This window comes from Scleropages formosus, chromosome 24 (assembly GCF_900964775.1).
Source record: "Scleropages formosus chromosome 24, fSclFor1.1, whole genome shotgun sequence".
NCBI lineage: Eukaryota > Metazoa > Chordata > Actinopteri > Osteoglossiformes > Osteoglossidae > Scleropages > Scleropages formosus.
The window spans coordinates 3,771,871-3,798,120 of record NC_041829.1 but is presented as its reverse complement, the minus strand read 5'-3'; the positions used below and the strand labels follow the sequence as shown (position 1 = coordinate 3,798,120).

At 45.0% G+C, this 26,250-nt stretch overlaps 1 protein-coding gene across 1 annotated transcript in view; it reads right to left on the bottom strand.

The window, feature by feature from the left end:
• LOC108936360 (thyrotropin-releasing hormone-degrading ectoenzyme-like) overlaps positions 1 to 26,250 on the bottom strand; it is a 117,516-nt gene that overhangs the window by 61,412 nt on the left and 29,854 nt on the right. Inside the window, exon 4 of the mRNA XM_029248883.1 lies at positions 760 to 914. Coding sequence (XP_029104716.1) covers positions 760 to 914 — 155 coding nt within the window. The remainder of the gene's footprint in view (positions 1 to 759; positions 915 to 26,250) is intronic.

The following is a 26,250-nucleotide window of genomic DNA, read 5'->3' as shown; positions in this document are numbered from 1 at the left end:
ACTTTGCACAGGGGGGAATAAGAAAAAACATCGGCTCAGGAGATGGTTAAAGGGATCTCAGAGAAGCATCGCGCCGTCAGGTCTGCACTCGACTGAAGCAGCTGCCAGCAGCAGCATTACAATCACCACCTCCTCACAATGCAGGAGATCAAACCCACTCATTTCTACACCAGCTGCAGGAGGGAAACAAATCCAGCAGCTTAAACTGTCAGAGATGTCCTACAGCTCAGTTAGAGTGTTATGAAGGCTACGGTGAGTATAATGGCACAGTACCACCCAAACAGCATCCGGGGACTAAATGTACCCTGAGCACTGAGGGCTGAGCATCTTCACCGCACAAAGAAAGCGATAAAAGAAATAAGGGGAGTTCAAAAGCAAAGATAATCTGATTCAGCTGTCACTCAAAGGGAGATCGGACAAAGGAACCCGTTAAATGAATAAGTGTAAATGTAAATGTAAAGGTTCAGCAACAAAATTTCAGACAGCTTCAAAGATGAAAATCTCACCCAACAGTGACAAAAGAAGAAGTAAGTCATTACAGCTTCAGCACTGCACATGCTAGTAAAACAACTTCTACAAAGATACTGAGGATGGTCGGATAAGCACAAAAGCACATACAGAGGACGAGAGGTTGTAAACACCTCTGTGTTAAGTGATGTGAGGTAAGGCTAGAGCGAAAGGTGGTTTCTAGAGTGAGGAAGCACTGTGGAACCTCTGAGCCACAAATCCTAATGAAAAGTGGGCGTGAAGGAGTCCCACCTGATGGCAGATCTCATGGACCACCACCATGGTGAGCTCCATCAGGTAGGAGAACGATGACACCTCGGGGTCCAGTAGGATCTTCTGCTCCACAAACACACTGAGGCCCCAGTTCTCCATGGCAGCGTAGGGGTGCTTGGGTACAGCCAGCAGGTCTGCAAGGGATGAGAGGGCAGGAGGTTAGAGATCAAGAGGTTTGTTGGCCATCAGAAGACCAAGGGCAGTGTAGTGGTAAGAGCTGACATTTTCCACTTGAAGAATCTAGATTCAGTTCCTACCTCCTACTGCAGTGCCCTTGAGTAAGGTACTTGCCCTGAGGTGCTGTAAACACTTTCCACATCATTGGGTAAATCAATGGGTACCCATCAATGGAAGGGCAAGATGGCGGCGCTTGCAGACGCAGTGCTCGGCTCTCCCTCAGTACAGCAGTAGCTTTCAGTGCATATTACCAATATACCAATACTACCGACACCCAATATCACCGATCTCAGATACCTTTCACCAGAGACCACCACACAGCTTTAAGATTTGATACCAGTTTCATCCCCTCGGAAATCCTAGGCCCCCCACAGCCCATCAGAATTGCCATTCCACCAGCGAGGCAACGCGGGCGGCGGAGGGAGAGGAAACAGAAGCGGGGACACGAGCCCAGGCCACGTGCTCGGCTACAGGCTAAGCCGTACAGGCCAGCACTTCCGGTCCTGTTCCTCACCACCCCCAGGTCTATTACCAACAAGATGGACAAGATGAGAAGCGGGTCGGACAAGAGACTCCGGGAAGAGCAGAGGAGAACTGTGTATCTATGTGAACAACAGTCGGTATAGCAGGCTATACTATACATTCCCCCGCAAGCCGAGGCTACATCAGCATTAGAAAAGCCACATGAATGGACTTGAAAGTTTCAATCTAATTCTTATTTGTTTAATTATGTACTTATTTATTCATTTATTTAAGTGTTCGTTCTTTATGCTGCTGCTGTTCAGATGGCTGCCATACAAAATTTTGTTGTATTGCATACAATGACAATAAAATATCTCATCATCATCATCATCTGCATCGATGGGTAAATCATGATGAGTCGCTTTGGAAAACATCCACTAAACATCCACACACACACACACACACACACACACACACACACACACACACACACACACACACACATTGACTGAAACCGCTTGTCCCGAGTGGGGTCACGGCGAGCCGGAGCCTAACCCAGCAACACAGGGCACAGGGCTGGAGGGGGGAGGACACACCCAGGACGGGATGCCAGTCCGTCGCAAGGCATCCCAAGCAGGACTCGAACCCCAGACCCACCAGAGAGCGGGCACAGGCCAAACCTGCTGTGTCACCGCACTCCCTATACAGTAAATAAATAAATGTAAAAAAAATTATACAGGAACAGCACAGCTACAGCCCAAACTCTATTACTTGAACTGATTTTGTGCATGGTCAGCGAGAAATGGAGCTAGAAAGCATTCCTCTAGAGGTCACCAGACAAACCAGGACACAAACATACACTTCTTGGCTAATTTACAGCAGCATGACCAATCGGCCAAACCCATAAGCCCCCATACAGCAGGACATACACACACTCCACACAGATGAAACAAGCACCACTACAGTCTTAGTCAATAGTTCCATATATGCATGTAAAACCATAGTGACATTATTATTATTTGAAATGACTGATATCATAAATAATTACAACACCCCTATAAGTTCTTCACAAGTAACATTATCAAAAACATACCGAGGTCTGAAAAGCCAATTCTAAAAATCTCGGCTCATTTGGTCATTAAGACAAATTATTTTACCAAGTGCTTTAAGATCTAATTTGACTTAATTAAGATTCAGCTCTGACATCAGAGGGAGAAAACCAGCTCCCACATGATGTTACTTATGACAGACACTGCACTTCCTTCGCAGTTTTCCAAATCTCAAAAAGTTCACATATGGGAATATTACTCTGTAAACTATCTCCCCTTGAGACGAGGGAAAGGATTTGAGGGATCTTCTGTAGACTTCACATGAAACGGGATAAGAGCAGTCAGCAGACACGTGTACAGTACAGTCGAGTACAGTACATCTCTTTAGCAGGAACGGAGCGCAATGCTGGAAATATTGAGAAGGACCGAGCTTCAGCAGCACACACATTTCATTATTGCTGTGTAACATGAATATACTGTAGTCCGTCACGCTGCAAATGATGTTTGCAGTTTTATTTATTACATCTTGAAAACCGCAATACACTCAGTGGTGTGTTGTGAGATGCAAAGACAATATTATGACACAGCATGTTCACCTGCGAAACAAAGTGATTGAAGAAACATCCATCAAAACGAGCAACACCTGGCCTGAATTCCCTTTAAAAGTAGGAGTCCAGATTGGGTTTCTAACAGGGTGCCCAGAAATCATTTAAAGAAAACTAAAATAGCCTCAAAGTATTGCAGAGGACAATGAATCACTCAGTTTGTGTGGCTATGCAGTGACAAAATAGCAGGAACTTTGTTATTTAATGGTGACGGGTGATTTTACAGGAGTTCATGCTACAAATTCAATCAGTCACAAATGGCAAAGTCAAACGGATGAAGGATCTAGATAAAATCCACTGAAGATGCAATATCACACACACACTTCACACCATTCTGTCTCACCTGGATAATAAAAACTGCTATGCAAGGCTATTGTTTGTGGACTATAGCGCTGCATTTAACACTGTCATCCCAACCAAGCTGATCCACAAACTACTAGGTCTTGGACTGAGTGCCACATTGTGCAATGGGATCCTGGATTTCCTCACCAACAGATCCCAGCGTGTGCGGATTGGCAGTAATACCTCCTCCCCACTGACCCTCAACACTGGCACTCCACAGGGAAGCGTCCTGAGCCCGGTGCTATATTCCTTGTTCACACATGACTGTGTGGCCAGGCACAGCTCCAACACCACCATAAAGTTTGCTGACGATACTACCATTGTGGGTCTGATCACCAACAATGATGAGACGGCCTACAGAGAGAAGATTAGGCTCCTGGAAGAGTGGTGCCAGGACAACAACCTGTCTCTCAATGTCAGTAAAACTAAGGAGCTGGTGACTGACTTCAGGAAACAGGATACGGTTCAGGCACCCATCTACATAGGAGGGGATATTGTAGAGAGGGTCAACAACTTCAGATTCCTAGGAGTCACCCTCACTGCCAAACTCACACGGACTGAGCACACAGCATCAACCATTAAAAAGGCCCATCAACGCCTCCACTTCCTCAGGCGTCTGAAGAAAGCCAGGATGTCCACTACAGTCCTCACCACTTTCTACAGGTGTGTTGTGGAGTCCGTCCTCACAGGGTGTATTACATCCTGGGGTGGCAGCTGCTCCGTACAGGAAGAGAAAGCCCTACAGAGGGTGGTCAAAACAGCTCAGGAAATCATCGGCACACGGCTACCAGCGGTCCAGGACACCTACACCACACGCTGCCTCAGAAGGACGATGCGCATCATGAAAGATCACAATCACCCCGCACGGGCACTTTTCTCTTCTCTGCCGTCTGCAAAGCGGCTCAGGTCTATTCAAACTCACACTGCTAGGTGCAGGAAGAGCTTTTACCCCACTGCTGTAAGAGTATACAACACTCACCAGTGTGCCACCTTTAGTAAATAGAGTTGGACTGCTCCTTCCAAGCACATTGGTAAATTACACTGTCACTTTAAGCATTCGCATTCTCGCCCTCACGTTCTGAGTTCTCTGGCTGTCTGCTGGTATTATTGTTATTATTCTTACCATCATTCATTGTTATTGCTATTGCATTACTCACTGTCATTGTCATTGCCATTGTTTTGTTTCTGCAGTATTTCTATTGTCTTTGTCCATAGTCTGTGGAGAAGCATTCAGGAAGAATTTCATGATACTTGTACGTGGTACTTGTACCTATGACAATAAACTTGAACTTGAAATGCATTAGTGATACATTCCAAAAAAAAAAAGAGATGATTTACTTTCTAAGGCTCCTGAGTTACTTTGGGTTTTTATTTAATTTTATTTTTTATTTCTTATATTCTTTAATGAATTGCAGCAGTCTGCCCTTGTACTAGAGGTAAAAATGAAAATTTCATTATGTTTGAACGGATAATAAAAATTGCCTCCGGTCATCGCTCGGTGGTCATTTCTCCAGAAACTGAGTGACGGGGGAGGAGTGTGTGTGAAGGTCAGCTTCTGCATCAGTTTCCTACAGAGGAGTGGTCATGCAGAAGGGGGGCCCTGTATGAGGGGTTTAAGTAGAACACACCAGGTCCGTATGTTAAAAATGTTAAAATTATCATTTTAAAAAATTAGTTTGGTCCATTTTCTAAAATTTGTCTGTGAAATGAATCAGTGTCTCTTTGTCTAGCTGTCAAAAAAAAAAAAAAAAAAAAACCTTGACAGATTTAAAAAAAAAAAAAAAAGAGTAAAAATGTAGGACTGTCTGTACTCAACTCACATCCACAGTGTTTACAACTTGTGTAGGGCTAATGTTTAAGGTACAAAACGGTCATTTTCATGATTTTATAGCAATTTGTGGAATAAGGCACTTGTTCTTTCAATTTTAATTTTAATGTAGCTCAATGTGAAGAAAAACATTAAAATAATAAGTTTATTTTAGCTATTTAAGTTTAATAGCTTTTCCCAAGACTTTTACAGAACCAATATTTTACAGTTATTTCAGTTTAATTTGGCTTTATCTGAGGTTGTTAGAGGTCCTGACCAGCTAATGAATAGATGTGTCTCTATTGATAAAGGTGTATTGATTGTGATTTTGTGACAAAATAGTTTTTATAAACAAATCAAGTTACAAATGGACATCCAGTCTCAGTTGTGTTTGAAAGTTGAGGATCCATGCACTTTTTTATAACACTCACCAAGAACATGAGATACACAAATAATGTAGTCCAAAATACATATTTTAAACTCAAATATCTGAAGCCTTCTGACATGGCATGATTCTTCATTCATCCTCCTTCCCTCCAGTCAAAGCCTCTTAGTGAACTGCTCAGTTCTTCCTTCCACATCACTGAGCACAGGGATAAACAGGGTAACGTAACACTTATTTACTGTTAAAAACGGCCTACCGGTGGCCTGCGAGGGGATCAGCTGGCAGAGAAGCAGGATAAAGGTGTAGCAAGTTCCCCACTCAACTCAGCACCATGGACAGTGACCCACCTTGTTCCGCAGGACACCAGCGGAGGTGCTAAATGTCTCCACGGGGGGTCTTAACAGATAACAGGCCAAGATCCTGACTCACAGCCAGTGCTTTTTCATTTGCTCGGTCTGCACAGATGGTGGTCTAACTGGTACCCATCAAGATGATGGCTTCTCCTCCATGTGGCAATTTATTGTGCCACCCAAGCTGTTGTAGGTTTTCCTAACTGGCCTTTGGATTTGCTCTTGTTTGTGTTTGTTGCCATCCATCAATGACAGAGCGCTCCCTTCCTCCAGCAGGACCCCACTGAAATCAAACCAACAGGCAGTGGACGCCTTCACTGGCTGGCTGAAGTTCAACATGAGGCTCTGGTGTGCCCGGGAGCCTCTTAGCACTGACTTTGCTGTTCTTTTCAATAACAAAATGGACTTTGGTGAAAGACAAAAATAGCTCAGAGGGGCTGGAATGTCACATTGCCAATTGATTTTTTGTACAGCACAATGATATTCTCCTGTGTCAAAGGAGAATCATCTCCATGAAGATGACCTTTGTGATTACACAGCAAACCAAGTATAATCGAGCAGCTTCCAACTTATTCTTTCTTTCTTTTTTCACTCCACTATGAGATTTTCAAGGATGCTTTAAACTTGATTAGAAAATGAAGAAATTCTGCCATTCTCCATATTTATTGTTTTTTTTTTTTTTAGCCCCACCCACAAAAAGTTTCAGCAACATTTGGGTTGTTTTTATTTTTTTCCTCTCAAAAACAAATCTTTTTTATGGGCTCATAACAATAGACACCAATAAGACCCAACAACCAGTGGGGAGAAAGCTGACATTTGTTTTGAACAAATCCCTTTCAAATTGTTTCACACAGCGCAAAACACAAAGATGACAATAGCAAAGTCATTAAGCTTTGATGCCAATTGACTGTCCAGCCTTGACCCATACTGGAGGGATGCTCCACACAGGCACTGTAATGAAAACTGCCCATCCACAGAAAAGAGGCCATAATCATTTAAAATCAGAAACATGTCAATTTCAGCCACAGCGTCTTCCACAAAAAGTAATTGTTTTCACTATTAATTCACTCTCCACGAAATTAAATCTACGCTGTTGTCTATGCAACAAAAATGCCTTTATTCTATAATCTACACTGCTGGGCAACCTCATCATACCGCTGATGTTATTAAGGGGAGTCAATAACTATAAACCATTCATTCAGGATCTCAGTGGGACCTCCAACAAGTAGCACTAGCAATGTTAAATTACAGGCCTCCGTTCTCCTCAAAAGTACAATTTTTATTATTCAGCCTCTTTTGTTCAATAGAACCGGTGCTTATCCGATTGCTCGTTGTGTTCCAGGGCACCCAGCACAGATCCGTTTTGTTCAGGGAACCACACGCTACTGACATACAATCACATTACCGTGGTGAGGACCCAGTACCAGATCATGGAACCTGCAAATAGACCATTTTACATCTGAACCTCTCACCCCTGCTGTTCATCTCACATGCTGTATCTTTCCGCTGAGAAATTCATTTCCAGTTCAATTCAATTCACTTCTTTTTCAGATAACTTGTCTCGGGTGCTTTGTGAATACAGATACAAGAACAAATGAAATGGCTTCTCGACTTACAAACATTCAAGTAACAAATTTTCGGATACTAACTTTTATCGCTTTATTTATTTTGAATTGCGTTTTCTTCACTTGTCTAGGTTCAAGAAATTTTTTTGATGCAGAGCGAATGTCACCTGTGTTTCTGCGTACAGCCATTAGTTGGTAGTAAAATGTACCCAAATAGAGGAGTGTGGGACCATATTAACACAACTTGCTTCTAATCAATAACAAGATAGCAGGCACTGCGCATATTTATGGGATAAATCATGCGATGACTATGAAACAACAATTTGTAGAAACCTGCTATCTTTATTTCCACTTATTTTAAACTTGTTTTATTTTAATGCAGCTGGAACTAATGAAAGTTATTATAGCTATATCTACGATTGCACAATTACAATAAACAGAGCTATGAAGAGACTTCTATATTCCAAAGGCTCCCAATTTTGTACGTTGAGGACCCTGTGTGTAAGAACACACAGAAAACAACTGAAAGCGGAGATTAACAACCAAGACAGACATTTAAAGTCTAGTGTGGGACAAATTCCAGAAGGAAACGGTGGAGTGGAGATAAAACTTTGGCGGTTCAAGGCCAACTGGCTGCCCACCCCTCCTGGGCATGCCAACAATGTACAAAAATAGAGGTTTCTCCCTTTGTGTCAGAACAGCAAAACCACCCAGATGGTTTTTAGTTGCTCCAGTTCCTGCTCTTCTGCAGAATTTTAAAAAGAACCAGGTTTTCGACACAGCGCCGCTTGCTCCAGAAGGGTCTGAGTGTGCGGCTTGTCGGCCCGCTCGGCAGGACCCCCGCTACGCTGACAAAAGTGCAGTTGTAAGGATGTGTCCGCATTGGCACAAGGGCCTCTCCACAAGCTCAGCACTGATGCACCCCAGCAGCCCAAGTTAATGGCACACAGTTTAATCTGCATCCCCCACCTCTCCATCTGTTACATTTAAGAGCCTCAACAGCCTGCTGAGTCTGATGTCTTGATAATTTTAATAATTTCAATAACTATAATATTCAGGCAAAATCTTTCTTGGCTATGATGTGAACTACAGTGAACTTGAAGTTTAAGTGCCATTTTTACTTATAGTGATGGCAGGCTGTCACTGCGAAAATCCAAGTACAGTACACTTTGTACTCTGCACTACAAATGCATGAGCTGATGTTTCAAAGATGCTATTTTTTTTCCAGTTTATAAGTTCACAGGAGGGCATGGTGGCAAAGCAGGTTCAGCCAGTGCCCGCTGCGTAGCAGGTCTGGTGTTCGATCCCAGCATGGAGTGCTTTGCGATGGACTGGTGTCCCGTCCTGGGTGCGTTCCCTCGGCCTTGTGCCCTGCGGCAGGCCCCGGCTCGCCGCAACCCTGCTCGGGTCAAGCAGCTGTTGACACTGGCAATGGCTATATTTTCACAAAATGTATCAAAAATTTCCGGCAAAAACCTCGTATTCCTAAGTGTCGGTGATTAAAAGCATGATGACATGCAGTATGTCTGTATTCTTTTGCTTTTCTTGATTGTACTGTATAGAGAATGAGGCAACTGAAAGTGTTCAGATGCTGACAAATCTTGAATGTGTTTCAAGATAATAAAAATATCACAAAAGTCCTGCAGCAGACTGGCATCCTGTCCACATATACCCCGTTTCACCCCGTTTGTCCACGATAGACTTCGGGATGCAGTGATTGTCCATAGGACAAGCAACTACTGAAAATGGGAAAGTATAGCCTTATATCAAAGGTTTAATTTATTATAGCTGTATCCATGCTTCCTGGGAATTCATCGAGGGAAGTGTGTGCTATTAAATGCTTACCAGTTGTGATGTACTGTAAATGTCTGTACCCAACCATGCTCATGACTTGAGGACCAAGTATATATGTGTAAGATGACTTAAGGTGTTGTGTTTGATGCACAGGCAGAGTCAGGTTCTGCTTCGATCCGCACCCTCACAAGAACTTGTATTTGGCATGGGTGTTACAAAGCGACAGTTGCAAATGTATTAGCCACAGGCATGCTGCAGTGTATTGGCTTTCCTTCTGTTCCTGTTCACTTCAGAGAAGAGAAAGACACAAAAACAAAATGCGGTATGTAAAAGTATTACATGCACATGTGCTTATGAGGAGCAGTCATTAATAACCTTCAGCCAGTTAAGCTCTCTGATCAGCAAGTCATGGCACAGTTAATTATCTGACAAAAGAATATTTAAATTAACGCTTGACAGAGGGCAGGAGTCGATTTCTCCTCACGCTTCCCTGCAGAGTCCTTTGCCACAAACTGTGAGCCTCGAGACCTGAGCGTGCTGAACACCGCACTCCACCCCGAGCATATTCTGGTCATGTCTGGACAGCTGTCAAGCCGTCCTTAGGAGCCAGGATGGGCAATTTCACAGCTCTTCCGCGTGTCCGCTAGGAGAACGTGTCCTGTGTCCATGTACAATGTGATGTGGTTTTTATTTTTAATAGTGAAATAAATCATTGATAACCTGAGACAGAGGAGGGTAGAAAAATGTAGAAAAACCCAAATTATTACAGCACATCCAGGGTCACTCACTCTATTACTGAAATGCTGTCACTCTGGGCATAAATGACAAGTGTTTTCACAGGGCAGAGATAACAAAGCACCAAAATATATATCTTACACTAAATGGAAGGGTGACATTCCGATAATGGCTGCTGTAAAAAAAAACGTTTTCAGTTGCAGACAATGAACTAATAAAATCTCATTTAATGAATCAATACCATAATAATCTAACTATTTGTTAACATTATTGCAGATCCGTTTTGACTTAAACTTCTACAAACAATTAATCGCAAAGCACTGCAAAGTAAGTTGAATAATTTTGTCTCCAACTGTGCATTAAAAAATTGCCACTGATTTTGGAGCTGAAGATTCTATATCCCTTAACAGTGCAATAAATCACTATTGTACCAGAACATCTAAACAGTGTGTAAATTGCCCAGGTAGATAACTGCACATACGACACAGAGAAAAATATTACAAGAAGGTTAAATAGATAGCCAAAAGGCACTCGAAATATTCCTTTTCGTATTCCAGCTTCTTTCACCATAAAGCAGAAATGGCAATTCGGCTTTAATGAGCTTTTCAGCTTTAGTTTTAAAGTACTGTTCTCTACTAGCAGCTAAATGTGCACAATAGACTGTAAATGCAGAGGAAAACAAACTGGCAAAGAGACCTATTTCTGAGAATATTAGTAGAAACATCCCAAATTTGTGGTTTTTATAGTTCATAAAGATGTCCATTGTGGTACAGATAAAACATGTCCGAATTAGTGCCAACAGTAACTCGGGCCAGTATTCCTCTAAAGCGAGTTCCTTTAAAAAACAGAAAATAAAATTCTGATATCTACTTGTCCTCAAATGTTAGAATAACATCCCTTCACAAATATTTTGTCTCTTTCATGACTCCAGTATACTAAGAGCGGTTGGTACATCGGGTGCTCAGCTTAAAAACCCAACAGGGACCAAAATCTCTTCATATTGGTTCATAAATCCAAAGGCACTTTTACCACAATCAATAAAAAATGAACAAGAGATATGTTCCTCCATTTATTGACCAGTTAGGTTATGTAAAAACCTCAAACGAAGCTGAAATATATGATGCTGTGTAACACTTCCATCCCTCAGTTATCCGTGACCGCTCGTCTAACGCAGAATTGTGGTGCTCTGCTGTACCCAGGAAGCACAGGGCAGCGTATACTCCGGACATGACACCATTACACCACACTGAACCACTTTTATTTTATTTTTGAAATGTTAAACTACATTTACAGTAAAAACTGTAAATTACTGAAAATACAAAAAACCTCCAAAACCTGCCATTCAATACCATTCATCAATGAATCACATAAACCTGAGCCGTTTCCATCAGCTTCAAGCCATCTTAATCATCTTTTATCGTCTACAGAATTAATAAAGGCTTAATGTGTCTCAAAGAATGTTCGCATAATATTTATATTAATTTCAAACTATGTAGAAATTAAATCTAATTTAAAATTACAGAGAATAAAAATACATTGTCTTCACAAACTCCTTTCAAAAGCCAGCTTTTAACTGAGTCATTCGATAAAACTGTACAGCGTTCCTCATCTTGCTATTGATCGCCAGCATTCAGCAACTCCAGACACGTGCTGTAAACGCTACGGAAGTGAGCTGAATGAAGGCAAGCGTACGCCCATTCTTTTTCTATTCCTGACTGCATTTTACCAACTAATGGTTATATATGGAAATGCAGATGGCAGAAATTTAAAAAAATGGCTCATAAAATGCTGTAAAAAATAAATGCTGAGCATGAAATGGATCATTTGTTTTCAAAACCTTGTAACTCAAGTGTTCATAACATGAGGAGCCAGTACAGTGTCATGGATAGTGTCAGTATCGTGTCTACTGTATCTTTTAACACGCGCGGTCTCTAAAGAATTTCGAAAAAGAGTTTTAAAGAGTCAGATGGTAGCAAGAAGAAAAAACCCATGTACTGTAAAAACACCCCAGGCCTTGTTATAATCCATTGGATACTGATCCATTTCTCTGACCCTTCCTGCTGTACTGCCACCTTCAAATTGGCACCATCAATCTCTGCAGGAGTGATTTTTTTGTCTATCATGAAAGAACTCCAGGATGAGCATCAGGGCCGGTGCCATGGTGAAACAGTAAGACACCCTTACTGCAATAAAATGGAAACTTTGACAAAAAGTTATTGTGGCTGCTTTCGCAAAGGGCAGATATCAATATAGCCCTGTAATGTACATCTTTAATACCTGACGGATTTACTCTGATAGCAGGTGTGTGACTGAATTCCTTTTGCCGGAAAAGCGATGCCAGTGCCGTGTTTTCAAACTATCCTTGGTTTGAATTTTTTTTTCCAGACTGGAATGTGTGTATGGAATAGACTGATTCCACCCACTTTTATGAAATGCAACGTTATTAATTACTGTTACCAAGGACTATGTTACTGTTATTATTGCAGTCATCAACATCCGGAAGTTTCTTCGCTTCTGCTGTCTCTCTTTGATATTGTGCACACGCTCAACCAGCCCAAAGCGCGCACACACCTCCACGTACATGTAGCCTTTTCCTTCTTTCTTTGCTCTGTGTGTATCTGTGTGTGTGTGTGTGTGTGAGAGAGAGAGAGAGAGAGAGAGAGAGACTGTGAGTGAGGTGGCCGAGGGCAGTGCAGCAGTCTGCGTTCTGCTCCACAGCTCTCACCGCTGATACACCAGAGGCCCAGGCTGTTGGCTCCGCTTATCCCGACTGGCCGATCTTTTCCAAGTCACTGGACCCCCATCTGTTCGAGAGCTCCCCACGTTCAGCCCACTTATCCCCATATGTTCTCGTGCCTTCGGAGCCCTCCAACAGGGCCGCCTAGAACGGGAGGCCACACACCCTCAACGTCTTACCGCTCATCGACCAAAGTTAACAACTGCTCACGTGTTTGTACTGTATGTGGTGTAAGAAAAGCACTGAGAGCTAAATATTTGGTTTGCGTTTCTGGGTCTGCTCATAAAACAACTCATCCATCAGCGGTGTCACATGTGAGGAATATTTCAGCAAACTATACAGCGTAGAGTATGTTTTAAATGCGTTTACTTCCCTTACGCTTTTCTCAGAAGCGACAGAATTAAGGTACTACCGGTTTACACAGGATTACTGGTCAATTTTCACACGAGCATTATTATATGGCAGGTACCTCGATCGAGGCTTCTACGGCAAGACTACCATTCGAACCTGGGTCATTGGAGTACAAAGCAGCAACAGCTCTAACCACTACACCACCTGCTCAAGTATTTCTGTAAGGACTGAAAGAATCCAGCATCAAATCCCATTTCACTACACTTGATCATGGAACTTACCCTGAATTGCTCATGGAAAAAGTACCCTGCTACATAAACGAGTAAATCGAGGTAAGTAAATCTTAGCCTCTTTGGACAAGCATGAATAAATTGAACTGAAAAATATGAAATGTAAAATAAATTGAACTGAACTGTATAGAACTGAAACAGAATCACTTAAACGGTATGAAATGAGTTAATAACAACAGTATGACTGAGTCTGACAGAAATGGGCTTTGAGATCTTTGTTGAATGGTGAGAGGGATTCAGCAGTTCTGAGTGACAGAGGGAGGGGATTCCACCATCCTTACACTGAAACTGCACATTCTGAAAATGGCAGGCCACACCTGGACTACCTGAATGAAAGGCTTTATAAATAAACATTCTGCTCAAGTTAGATGAATAAGAAATGGCAAGAGGCCTTTTCTGGGGATGGGAACATTCTCCAAGTGGGAAATCCGAATTGGACTGCGCAGGTGTCAACACCACACCACATTACTTACAGAACAGTGCGGCTCTGGACAAGGAAAGCCTTCTGGTGCAAAGATGGTGTATAACTTGAGAGCGTTGCACGGTTTGTCACACTGGCTTCTCCAAGCGTTATTAATAAGTGTCTCACCTGAATGACAAAACTTCACAACACAATAAAACGCACAGAAACACTTCACACACGTGTCCTGTCTTCCAGCAACCAGGTACCAGTTTGTTTGTACAAAATTTTTCTCCACAGCAGCTCAGGATTGACACTTGGTTCTGGTGAAGTAGATGACGACCCCAACGTATCTACACAAACACTTTTATTAGAGCGTAAAGGCGCATACGCACGCTGTCCGAAACTACTTGTCCCATGTGGGGTCGCGGCGAACCGGAGCCTAACCCGGCAATGCAGGGGGTAGAGCTGGAGGAGGAGGAGACGCACCGAGACCAGGACACCAGTCCGTCGCAAGGCACCCCAAGCAGGACTCGAACCCCAGACCCACCAGAAAGCGGGACCCGGCCAAACCCGCCGCGCCACCGCGCTCCCCGCAGCGTAAAGGCTTCCTTATGTATTTAATTTTCACTGTGAGATGAAAATATGGAAATGTCAAGAGCGCAGGATGGGCAATATGGGCAGTAATGTGCCAGCTACGTATGGCATCCATTGTTGGGAAACTATATCACTTGAACTGAGCTACGTAGTCAGTAACAGACAACGTTCTCGAAAATAACACAGCCCCGCAAGTCGAAACCTATTTGTTTTGTGTCGCAGACGTGAGCAAATCATTCTTGCATATAAATCTCTGTCTCGGTGACATGCCGCCGCACATGTTGGGCGGAATCATCAGTGTCACAAGCGCACACATTGTGGGGTAACAAAGGTACATTAGTGCTGTACATGTATAATATACCCGGCTAGTTCGGGCATGGTGCGTCCAAAACACCGAGGCGTCCCCAGTTCTCAAGACCATGAAAAGGTCCCAAAATCCAGTGTCTATCATCTCCTGTCACCGACAAACGGTATGGATTCTTCTGACAGCTCACATGGAGCGTCAAGGAGATACTGTACCTACAGCAGGGCTCAGCGCTTGCCGTCCGCCAAGCCAAGTGTCACTTCCTCTCTTTATTTGTGCAATTGATTGGCCGGGGCTAACCCTTCAAGTGAAAACATGCCTCTGACGGAGTCCTGCACTTCCACAAGTGTCATTCCCTCAGGAAAGGAACCTGTCCGTTCAATCGATACATCACCAAACTTTAAAATCACACCCCGGCACTAAAATCTGCTTAATCTGGAAGGGCCGCCACAAAAACTCACAAAGAGCCGTATTTCTTCTGCCGTCATCTGCTCAACATGCCTTCATTGACCCATGATACAGTGATTTTACTTTTTCTCTTTACAAAGGCTCCACAGCCATTGTGTTTTTCCAATACAGTGCAGGTCATGCTAAATAAATCCCTCATTCTAACAAATACAGATCAAGAGAGGGGTCAAGTACACGTCCAAAAGTCAATAAGACATCGCGAGTGTGAGAACAAGACAAACTGTATATTGTCCCCTGAATATTTGTGGCACTTAAGCAAAACTTTTCTCCCAAGCAACTTACAGCATTGAGCCATTTACACTGATTTACCCATTTATACAGCTGGGTAATTTTTCCCGGAGCAATTCAAGGTACGTTCCTGGCTTAAGGGTACTACAGCAGAAGCAGAGGCACGATTCAAACGTGGGTCCTTCAAGGCCAATGCCTTCAGCATCTCTAACCAGTAAACTGCCTTCTAAACTCCATTTCTGTTTGGCAACATGAACTATTGACATTCAGAAAGGTTCTCATTCAGAAAAACACCTTATTTACATTCATTCAATTGGTTTTTGTCCAAAGCGGCGTACAAGAGAGTAAACAAAAGTGCATTTCACAGCAGGCCAGGAGCTCTAGATGGAGACAAGCGAATGTCAAAGCACAGCTGTTTGTCTGATGCCACGATTCTTGGCAGCTCGCGTAACACAAGGAGCGGCCTACAGAACTGAGTCACACAGCAAACACAAAGGTGATCATGACAGATGATGTGATGCAAATCTATGAAGCTGTCGGGAGAACAGGAAAGAAATGGGTTCAAAAAGGATGTTTTGAGATATATCACATTCCAAGTCATTACAGGGCTTTCAAATTATACCGACGAGTGTAACATTAGCCGAAATAAAGATGTGACGGATTTTTGCTCGTTGTACCGCGTATAACGTGTCGTGCGTTGTGCACCATGAGGGTGACCGATATGAAGGGCTGGTCGACTGTGATGAAAACAGAAACAGGGGAACTGATGAACTCCTGGGTTCCCTCCTGGGGGCTCAAAGACGCACACCCCCCCCAACGTTTCGTTTCTCCGCTGTCCCTCTCCAGTGTGAGATGGAGGACAAAGCATGGGTTTGGGACACAAAGCTTCCTCAAAATGTATTACATATTCAAGCACACTGCTACAGTTCTCCAGAAGAACACACACACACACACACTTTCTGAACTGCTTGTCCCATACAGGGTCGCGGGAGAGCAGGACTCGGTCCAACCCGCTGCGGCACCGCGCCCCCCCTCCAGAAGAACATGAATCAAAATGAACATGATACACACACACACACACACACACACACACACACACACACACACACACACACACACACACATTTTCTGAACCACTCATCCCATACAGGGTCGCAGGGAACCAGAGCCTACCCGGCAACACAGGGCGTAAGGCCGGAGGGGGAGGGGACACACCCAGGACGGGACGCCAGTCCGTCGCAAGGCACCCCAAGCGGGACTTGAACCCCAGACCCACTGGACAGCAGGACCCGGTCCAACCCACTGCGCCACCGCGCCCCCCCTCCAGAAGAACATGAATCAAAATGAACATGATTCATTTCTGTGAAAAACTTATCATAAAAACGTACAAAAGAGAGATGAATGAGGTGCATATACTCTATTCATTTAATATAAATGGAAAATGTTGCACCATAAAAATGCCGGATTCGAAGACAAAAAGGGAGAAAGGAACACACCGTGCTACAGTGTTTCCATTGTTTCTGCATGACATCATATTGTATTATTTCTGCACTGTTTGCCGGAAACATATTCTTTGTTTTATGCTTGTAAAAATTACTGTGTTCAAAAAATTTCGGCAGACGCTCGCTTCGCAAATGTCCATGTTTCGTGTCCGATAAATTATTTAATTATGTTATTGTGTGATGTGCAGCAGCCTCCTTCAAACCCGAGAGTCCCCGAGGGCGGCCCGTGCGCTCCCTGCAGCGCAAGCAGGAACTGCGCTCAGGTTTGATAAGCAGGTAACGTGAAGGATTATGCTGTTGTTCGCTTGGCTGCACTCGTCGTCCCGCAATGTACTCCAAGGGCTATTACGGAGAGCCAATTAGGCCACGCTGTCACTTTGCGGGACGCGGAATGAACCAGCTGACAGAGATTTTTTTTGGCACTGGGAAAGAGAGCAGGCCTGTACTCTGAGCCACTCTTCCATATTGCACTTCTTACAAGCCCCGTAAAACTTGGTCTTTAGTGTTTATTCACATTTTTAAAAAATCAACATATATATATATAAAAATAAACTCACCCTGTCTCACTTGAGATGAACTGTGCATATTTTGGGTGCAGAATACACTTTCTTAATAAAAGTACTTTTACAGTTGCAGTTTTAACAGTAACTCATGGGAAAGTATGAAACATACTTAGGGATTTTATTCTCACTTTTACAGGACGTGAGGAAAACAACTTGAAAGAAGCGAGATGACAGTATATAGGAAATCACAGTACCTATGAAACTGTCACCTCCAGCTTTACTACGCTTGATCGAGATACTTATCCCGAATTTTACAAATTACCCAACTGTGCAAAGGGGGAAATAATTGGAAGTAAGTTAACACAGTAAGTCGCTTTGGTGAAAAGCTCTGCTGAAATGAATACATTTAAAAGGAGACAGAGGATCCAATGTGGAAAGTAATATTTGCCAGCAATTAGAGGAAGGGCCTTCTTTGTGCACAGCAACGCAATGCAATCTCCATCACACGCTTCTTAGGCTAGTCTGATCATTTGGTAATTTGGGGCAAAGCATTGCAACAGCAACTTTGGCTCAGAGGACGCAGCGGTACGTTTTTAGCCCAAGGGGAAACTTACATGTGAAAGAGTACATGTGAAAACCATCGGCGTGATGCATCTTTCGACTTCGTGATGTAACACAGAGCCTATCATACTAAAATTATACTAGCATTCTGCGAAATGCAAAATGAATATAACCAATGTCATAAAATGTGTTCGGGAGCATATTTTGTTTTAACAGAAAGCAGTGAAGATGAATGGAGCAGATGAGCAGACTTCAATACAGTTATTAATCACTGAAATAAAGGGTTTGGCCAATAAATAAGGGCAAAACTCTTCAACACGTAACGGTTGACAGAAAGTCACAGCACTGAAGTACAGGTTATCGATCTTCATTTACACTATAATTATTTTTAATCTACAATTATTTAACGCGTAAACTTCTTTCTATGATAAAATAAATGTTTTTAGATGGAGCCCGGAGCAAATTATTGGACAACAGGTTACAACACATCCCGTTTTGCTGGTTTCCCTCTGCTGATCTGACCAGTTATGGGCAATATCCAGGAAAAGATTACATTCTGAGGCGTTTCTTCCGGAAAGCCAAGCGGAAGCCCAGCCGCTGCATGGGTACATGGGATCAGTACTCAGCTCCACTCTCCTCAACCTGACCACAGCTCAGGGCTGCACAAGCGGCAAAGGGAACACACTCCAGTAATGTGAAGAAAGAACAGACCCGGTTCAGCCTGCATTTTCTCAACCACGTTTGCGTGGGTTTCCTCCCACAGTCCAAAGACATGTTCCAGGTGAACTGGTAGCATTAAATTGCCTTCTGTCTGTCTCTGTGTGTGTGTGTGTGTGTGTGTGTGTGTTACCTTGTTCTGCTGTGTAGATGAGAGAATGGCTGTAGGGTGACTGCAGTGTACCTAGCACTCCAAGTTCCTTTAGATAAAGGCATCAGCAAAATAAATAACAATTGTACATCACTTTGGAAAAAACATCTGCACTATGCAAATACATGGTAAAAGAGCTGCAGATGTAAACTTAAAGTTATGTGCAATCACAGTGTTGAAGCAAAGACCAAGAGCATAACTGAAAACACTCTCGCAGCTCCCATAATGAAAATACAACACACACATCTCCCTATGTCAACAGCTCGAGCGAGGCACAGTACCATAAGAAAAAACACAATAACCCTCTTTTAAAAAAAAAAAAAAGAAAAAATTCTGTTCACCTAGTTTTACTGAACTAATCATTTTTTCTTCCAAGGATGAGCAGGCCATGCAATGCAAGCCCCCCCTCAACCAAACCAAAAGTGTGAGAAATTATACTTTGGTGACTGGCAATGACAGAATTACCTGTGTCTGCATTGAGACTCATTTGTGTCATTGTGAAGTCAGGCTTTTCCTCTTAGAAAGAAGTTCTTTGTGACTTTTTTTAATCAGTTAAAATGTGTCACACCCTTCTTTTGTGATTTAGACTTTTATTCCAGTGTATGCTGTTTAGCATTTCTGTCAAGCCCTATTTTCTCTTCTAAATCTCCTGTCATAAACCTGAATACTAGTAATTCTGCTTAAAACTATGCGGTAAACACTAAATCCGATGATATACATTCTTACTTCTCAACCATAAAAAGTAGCAGCCATGGAAGGAAGTTGCTGAAATGATTTCATATCAAAGAACTATTTTTGCAGTTGTAATAATAAGTGCAATTATTTCCAATTTATGGAGACGCGGTGGCGCAGGGGGTTGGACTGGGTCCTGCTCGCCAGTGGGTCTGGGGTTCGAGCCCCGCTTGAGGTGCCTTGAAACAGATTGGCTGGTGCCCTGTTCTGGGTGTGTCCCTTCCCCCTCGAGCCTTATGCCCTGTGTTGCCGGGTTAGGATCTGGCTCCGGCTCGCCGCGACCCCGTATGGGACAAGTGGTTCAGAAAGTGTGTGTGTGTGTGTTATTTCCAATTTGCATCTGAAATGTGAATGTAATATCACCATTTTACATGTGTTACTTTTAAATTTCTTGTAATATAGCAGCACACACACACACACACACACACACACACACACACACACACACACAGTGTAAAACCCCTTGTCCCAAGCAGGGTCGTGGTGAACCAGAGCCTAACCCAGCAACACAGGGCACATGGCTGGAGTGGGAGGGGGACACACCCAGGACGGGACGCCAGTCCGTGACAAGGAACCCCAAGCAGGACTCAAACCCAGAGAGTGGGCACAGGCCAAACCTGCTACAACCCCTTATTATATACATAGAAATTACCCCTCTGCGAACTGCCACCTCAACGTGGTGGAGGGGTTTGAGTGCCTGAATGATCTCAGGAGCTATGTTGCCTGGGGCTATATGCCCCTGGTAGGGTCTCCCAAGGCAAACAGGTCTTGGGTGACAGACGAGACAAAGCGCGGTTCAGAATCCCCTTATGACTATTAAATCAAGGTCCTCGTTTACCCCGCCCAGTATGGGGTCACAGGGGCCCTACCCTGGAGCCAGGCCTGGGGGGGGGGCTCGCATGCGAGCGCCTGGTGGCCAGGTCTATGCCCACGGGGCCTGGCTAGGCTCAGCCCGAAGCCAAGACGTGGAGCCGCTCTTTGGTGGGCTCACCACCTGCCCGAGAGGACGTAAGGGGCCGGTGCGTTGTGATTTAGGCAGTGGTCGGGGCCGAGTGCCCAGCCGACCCAAACCTCAGGCGCCAACTCTGGCTTTTGGGACTTGGAATGTCACCTCACTGGCGGGGAAGGAGCCTGAGCTAGTGCAGGAGGTTGAGAGATACCGTCTAGATATAGTCGGGCTCACTTCCACTCACAGCTTGGGTTCTGGAACCACTCTTCTCAACCAGGGATGGAATCTCCACTATTCTGGTGTTGCCCAGGGTGAGAGGCGGCGAGCAGGTGTGGGCTTATTAATAGCCCCCCAGTTCAGCCGCCATGTGTTGGAGTCTACCCCGGTGAACGAGAGGGTCATCTCCCTGCGCCTTCGGGTCAGGGAACGGTCTCTCACTGCCGTCTGTGCTTATGCGCCAGCGGCAGTGTAGAGTACCCGGCCTTTTTAGAGTCCCTGGGGGGCGTGCTGGAAAGTGCTCCCACTGGGGGACTTTAACGCCCACGTGTGCAGCGACAGTGACACCTGGAGGAGCGTGATTGGGAGGAATGGCCTCCCTGATCTGAACCCAAGTGGTGAGTTATTGGATTCCTGTGCTAGTCACGGTTTGTCCATAACGAACACCATATTCATGCATAAGGGTGTCCATCAGTGCACTTGGCACCAGGACACCCTAGGTCGGAGGTCGATGATCGACTTTGTAGTCGTTTCTTCTGATCTTCGGCCATATGTTTTGGACACTCGGGTGAAGAGAGGGGCTGAGCTGTCAACTGATCACCACCTGGTGGTGAGTCGGATTCGATGGCGGGGGAAAAAGCTGGACAGACCTGGCAGGCCCAAACGCATCGCGAGGGTCTGTTGGGAACGTTTGGCGGAGGCCCCTGTCAGAGAGGTCTTCAACTCCCACCTCCGACAGAGCTTCAACCAGGTCCCGAGGGAGACTGGGGACATTGAATCCGAATGGACTATGTTCCACATCTCCATTGTCGGGGCGGCGGTTTGGAGCTGCGGCCATAAAGTCTCCGGCGCCTGATGCGGTGGCAATCCCCGAACACGGTGGTGGACACCGGAGGTAAAGGATGCCGTCAAGCTGAAGAAGGAGTTCTATCGGGCCTGGCTGGCTCATGGGACTCCTGAAGCGGCTGACGGGTATCGGCGGGCCAGACGGAACGCGGTTCTGGCAGTCGCCGCGGCAAAAACTCGGGCCTGGGAGGAGTTCGGTGAGGCCATGGAGGAAGACTTTCAGTCGGCCTCAAAGAGATTCTGGCAAATCGTCCGGCGACTCAGAAGGGGGAAACGGTGTTCCGCCAACACTGTTTACAGTGGAACTGGTGCACTGCTGACCTCAACTGAGGATGTCCTTGGGCAGTGGAAGGAGTACTTTGAGGATCTCCTCAATCCCTCCGACACGCCTTCCGTAGAGGAAGCTGAGGCCGGGGACTCGGAGGGGGACTCATCCATTACCCTGGCTGAAGTTGCTGAGGTAGTCAAAAAACTCCTTGGTGGCAAGGCTCCGAGGGTGGATGAGATCCGCCCCGAGTTTCTCAAGTCTCCGGATGTTGTGGGGCTGTCTTGGCTGACACGCCTTTGCAGCATTGTGTGGAGCTCGGGAACGGTGCCTCTGGACTGGCAGACCGGGGTGGTGGTCCCTCTTTTTAAGAAGGGGGACCGGAGATTGTGTTCCAACTATAGGGGGATCACACTCCTTAGCCTCCCTGGGAAAGTCTATGTCGGGGTACTGGAGAGGAGAATCCGGCTGATAGTCGAACCTTGGATCCAGAAGGAGCAATGAGGTTTTCGCCCTGGCCGTGGAACACTGGACCAGCTCTATACCCTCACTAGGCTGTTGGAGGGTTCATGGGAGTTTGCCCAACCAGTCCATATGTGTTTTGTGGACCTGGAGAAGGCATTCAACCGTGTCCCTTATGCCATCCTGTGGGAGGTACTTCAGGATTATGGGGTTCAGGACTCTCTGCTATGGGCTGTTCGTTCCCTGTATGACCGGAGCAGGAGCTTAGTTCGCATTGCCGGCAGTAAGTCAGACCTGTTCCAGGTGCATGTTGGACTCCGCCAGGGCTGCCCTTTGTCACCAATTCTGTTCATTATCTTCATGGACAGAATTTCTAGGCGCAGCCAGAGAACAGAGGGTGTTTTGGTGGCTGCAGGATCTCGTCTCTGCTTTTTGCGGACGATGTGGTCCTGTTGGCTTCATCGAATCAAGACTTACAGCGTGCACTGGAGAGGTTTGCAGCCGAGTGCAAAGCGGAGGGGATGAGAATCAGCACCTCCAAATCCGAGGCCATGGTTCTCAGTCGGAAAAAGGTGGATTGCCCCCTCCGGGTTAGGGGGGAGTTGCTGCTTTAAGTGGAGGAGTTCAAGTATCTCGGGGTCTTGTTCATGAGTGAGGGAAAAATGGAGCGGCAGGTTGACGGACGGATCGATGCGGCGTCCGCAGTAATGCGGTCATTGTACCGGTCTGTTGTGGTGAAGAAGGACCTGAGTTGTAAGGCGAAGCTCTCAATTTACCGGTCGATCTACGGTCCTACCCTCACCTATGGTGATGAACTCTGGATCATGACCGAAAGAATGAGATCGCAGATACAAGCGGCAGAAATGAGTTTCCTCCGCAGAGTGGGTGGGCACACCATTAGGGATAGGGTGAGGAGCTCAGTCACCCAGGAGGAGCTCGGAGTAGAGCCGCTGCTCCTCCGCATCGAGAGGAGCCAGTTGAGGTGGCTCGGGCATCTGTTCCGGATGCCTCCTGGATGCCTCCCTGGGGAGGTGTTCCGGGCATGTCCCACTGGGAGGAGGCCTCGGGGCAGACCCAGGACACGTTGGAGAGACTACGTCTCCCGGCTGGCCTGGGAACGCCTTGGGGTTCCCCCAGAGGAGCTGAAGGAGGTGTGCGGGGAGAGGGAAGTCTGCGGGGCTCTGCTTGGACTACTGCCCCCGCGATCCGGTCCCGGATAAGCGGAGGAAGATGGATGGATGGACATAGAAATTACATATGTATATATATATATATATATATACACACACACACACGTACACAAAATAATATATTATCTATTACAGCATATTATATAATGTTATATTAATAATATCATATAAATAGTTTACGTATTATAAGTACATATAATATTTATAATGTAATATATAAACAGTTATGCCATACAGTTATGCCACACTGCTCCGCGTGGGACGGTGAAGCTCATTGCAGGACACCCAAAGACCCCATTCTAGGGAGAGAAACCACCAGCACCAAAAAAGAGCAGAAGTTAGAGAAACATCCTGATGGAAGCAGGCATCCCGAGGGTTATAGGATCAAGTCCCTCAAGTGGCCCTGTAGTAAAGTACTTAAAGTACTTTGAACTGCTTCATTAAGTATGTTCCTGGGTTAAACAAGCTATAAACATCACTCTGGATAAAAGCATCTGCCTGGCTACTAAAAAATGTAAGTGCCTCTGGTAAATGAATGCACGTAAATACAGTATGTATGTGAGAAAGTATGCATTATTCAGCTGTATGGAAATGCAGGGGCTAGAAATGCGAAGGACAAGCTGAAAAATTCAATGGACGTACATCGCTTGCTGGGGCTTTGCTGGTGTAGTTAGAGGGCCCGAAATGGAAAGGGGGCTTTGTCCAGGGAGGCCGTGCAGCGAAAGCAGGACGACTGCGGGGTAAATGTGGGAACGGGACCGGGGTAGATCAGCAGCTAGGTCTACACGTCCTGCCCGAGTTTCTTCTTCTTCCTCCACTTCCCTCCCACAGTAAACATCCCATCTCTCTGGGACGTTGTGTTCTTGCGTTTCCCCTGAGCGAACTCTACGCTTCCTGACCCTGGTTCCACATCGGTGAGCCTAAAGAGACGAGCAGCGGCTGAAAGCGCAATGAGAAACATACAGCGATGTCAGATGAGTGTCTCTGCTTTTGCTTCCACATATAAGTATTCCGGTCTCACAAGTGAGGCATTATGTTGAATACTTCAACTTGAAGAGAGGCCCTGCCTAAAGCCACCCTGAGAATAGTCTCTAGGGGTTACATGCAGATTTGGGTCTCAGATGTGACAAAACTATTTATGCTGGCTACAGGGGAGGCATGTAATTATGTGGTAATGAAGGTCTTCCTATTCAGACAACAAACCACAGGCAGGACAAAAAAAAAATAAAAAGAATGAAGTTATATGTGAAACTCACTGAAGTGGGCAGCAACATTAATCAACGCGGGCGCATGCTCATCGGCGTGACAGCTAATCTATCGCTTTGTGACACGTCCAATTAAAACCGTCGGACGCCCCGCTTCATTGTGCATTACATCACAAGTCCGCTCCCATGACTTAGGGCTTAACCTGTGAAGTCACGGTTCAGAGGTTTATTGCCGCCTGCAGAGCCAAATTAAAAACAGCATCGCTCAAGTGATGAGGACAACGTCGACTCCTGGATCAATAGCTTGTTTCCGGACGCCCACCGGTAGCAGCAACATTGTTGACTGCGGTGAAAGCACTGTGCTAAACTCATTTTAATGGCTGTTTAACTGGGCAATCCTTTATACAAATAACAGTTTTTTAAGCATGTGTCCACTTAATTTGTGGATCATTCATATGTTTGAGGTCATTCAGTCACACAACAACAACAACTTTGCACAAGGCATCTTACAGGGATCATTTATACAAGGCAAAGCAGTATTTATACAGATGTCGCACTTTATCTAAGCAAATACTTAACTAAGAACTAAATATGGGCGGCACAGTGGCACGATGAAAGCGTTCTCACTCGTGGTGCAAGAGGACGTGGGTTTGATCCCTGCTCAGTCCTCACCGTGGCTGTGTGGGTTTCCTCTGGTTTCCCCCCACAGTCCAAAGACATGCTGTTCAGGTTCACCCATAGTGTGTGAGTGACAGAGAGAGAGTGTGTGTTCCACTGATGTATGGATGAATGACCCATTGTAAGTAGTGTATCTAGCAGTGTAAGTCACCATGGTGAATAAGGTGTGTGGGCTGATAACACTACACAGAGTTCATTAGAAGACACTTTGGAGAAAAGCATCTAAAGGAATAAAAAGTCAGGCAAATATAAATACACATTTCAGAGTGACCCAGCATACAGTTAGCACTGACACAAAAAGCAGAAGGAGAAAGGCATTTGTCAATTATCTAGACTCAAATAACACATCTGGCAACCGAGGAAAGGAAAACAAAAAGATTCCACACTAAAACAGGAGCGGAAAAGAAACCTCTGGGGGGTCCAATCTATGAAATGCCTCACACTGCATGAAAAAGATGAACACCTAAGCGCATCCGTGCAAATTGATTGTTTTCTTAGTAGCCTTGACCTCGACGCATAGTTATTTCATTCGTTCTGCAGAGGGAAGGAGCATTACACATATCCATTGTTCGCACTGATGTCATGTTTCATCACAAGTCTCATACAGTTGGAGAGCATAAACAACAAAAAAAATCTTCAAGTTTCAAATTCATCATGTGTCCATGAAAAAAAGAAAAAAATATGTTCAAGCAGGCAAACCAAAGTGCAAACGTGCAAAGATATTGAGTCGGCCACATTTTCCGTCAGAGCCAGTGAATATATGTTAAGTGGTACAACATGCGCTGCCTACAGCTATGACTATCAAAGCTGCACACAGAAATATGAAATTGTTTGTTCGCTATTAGGC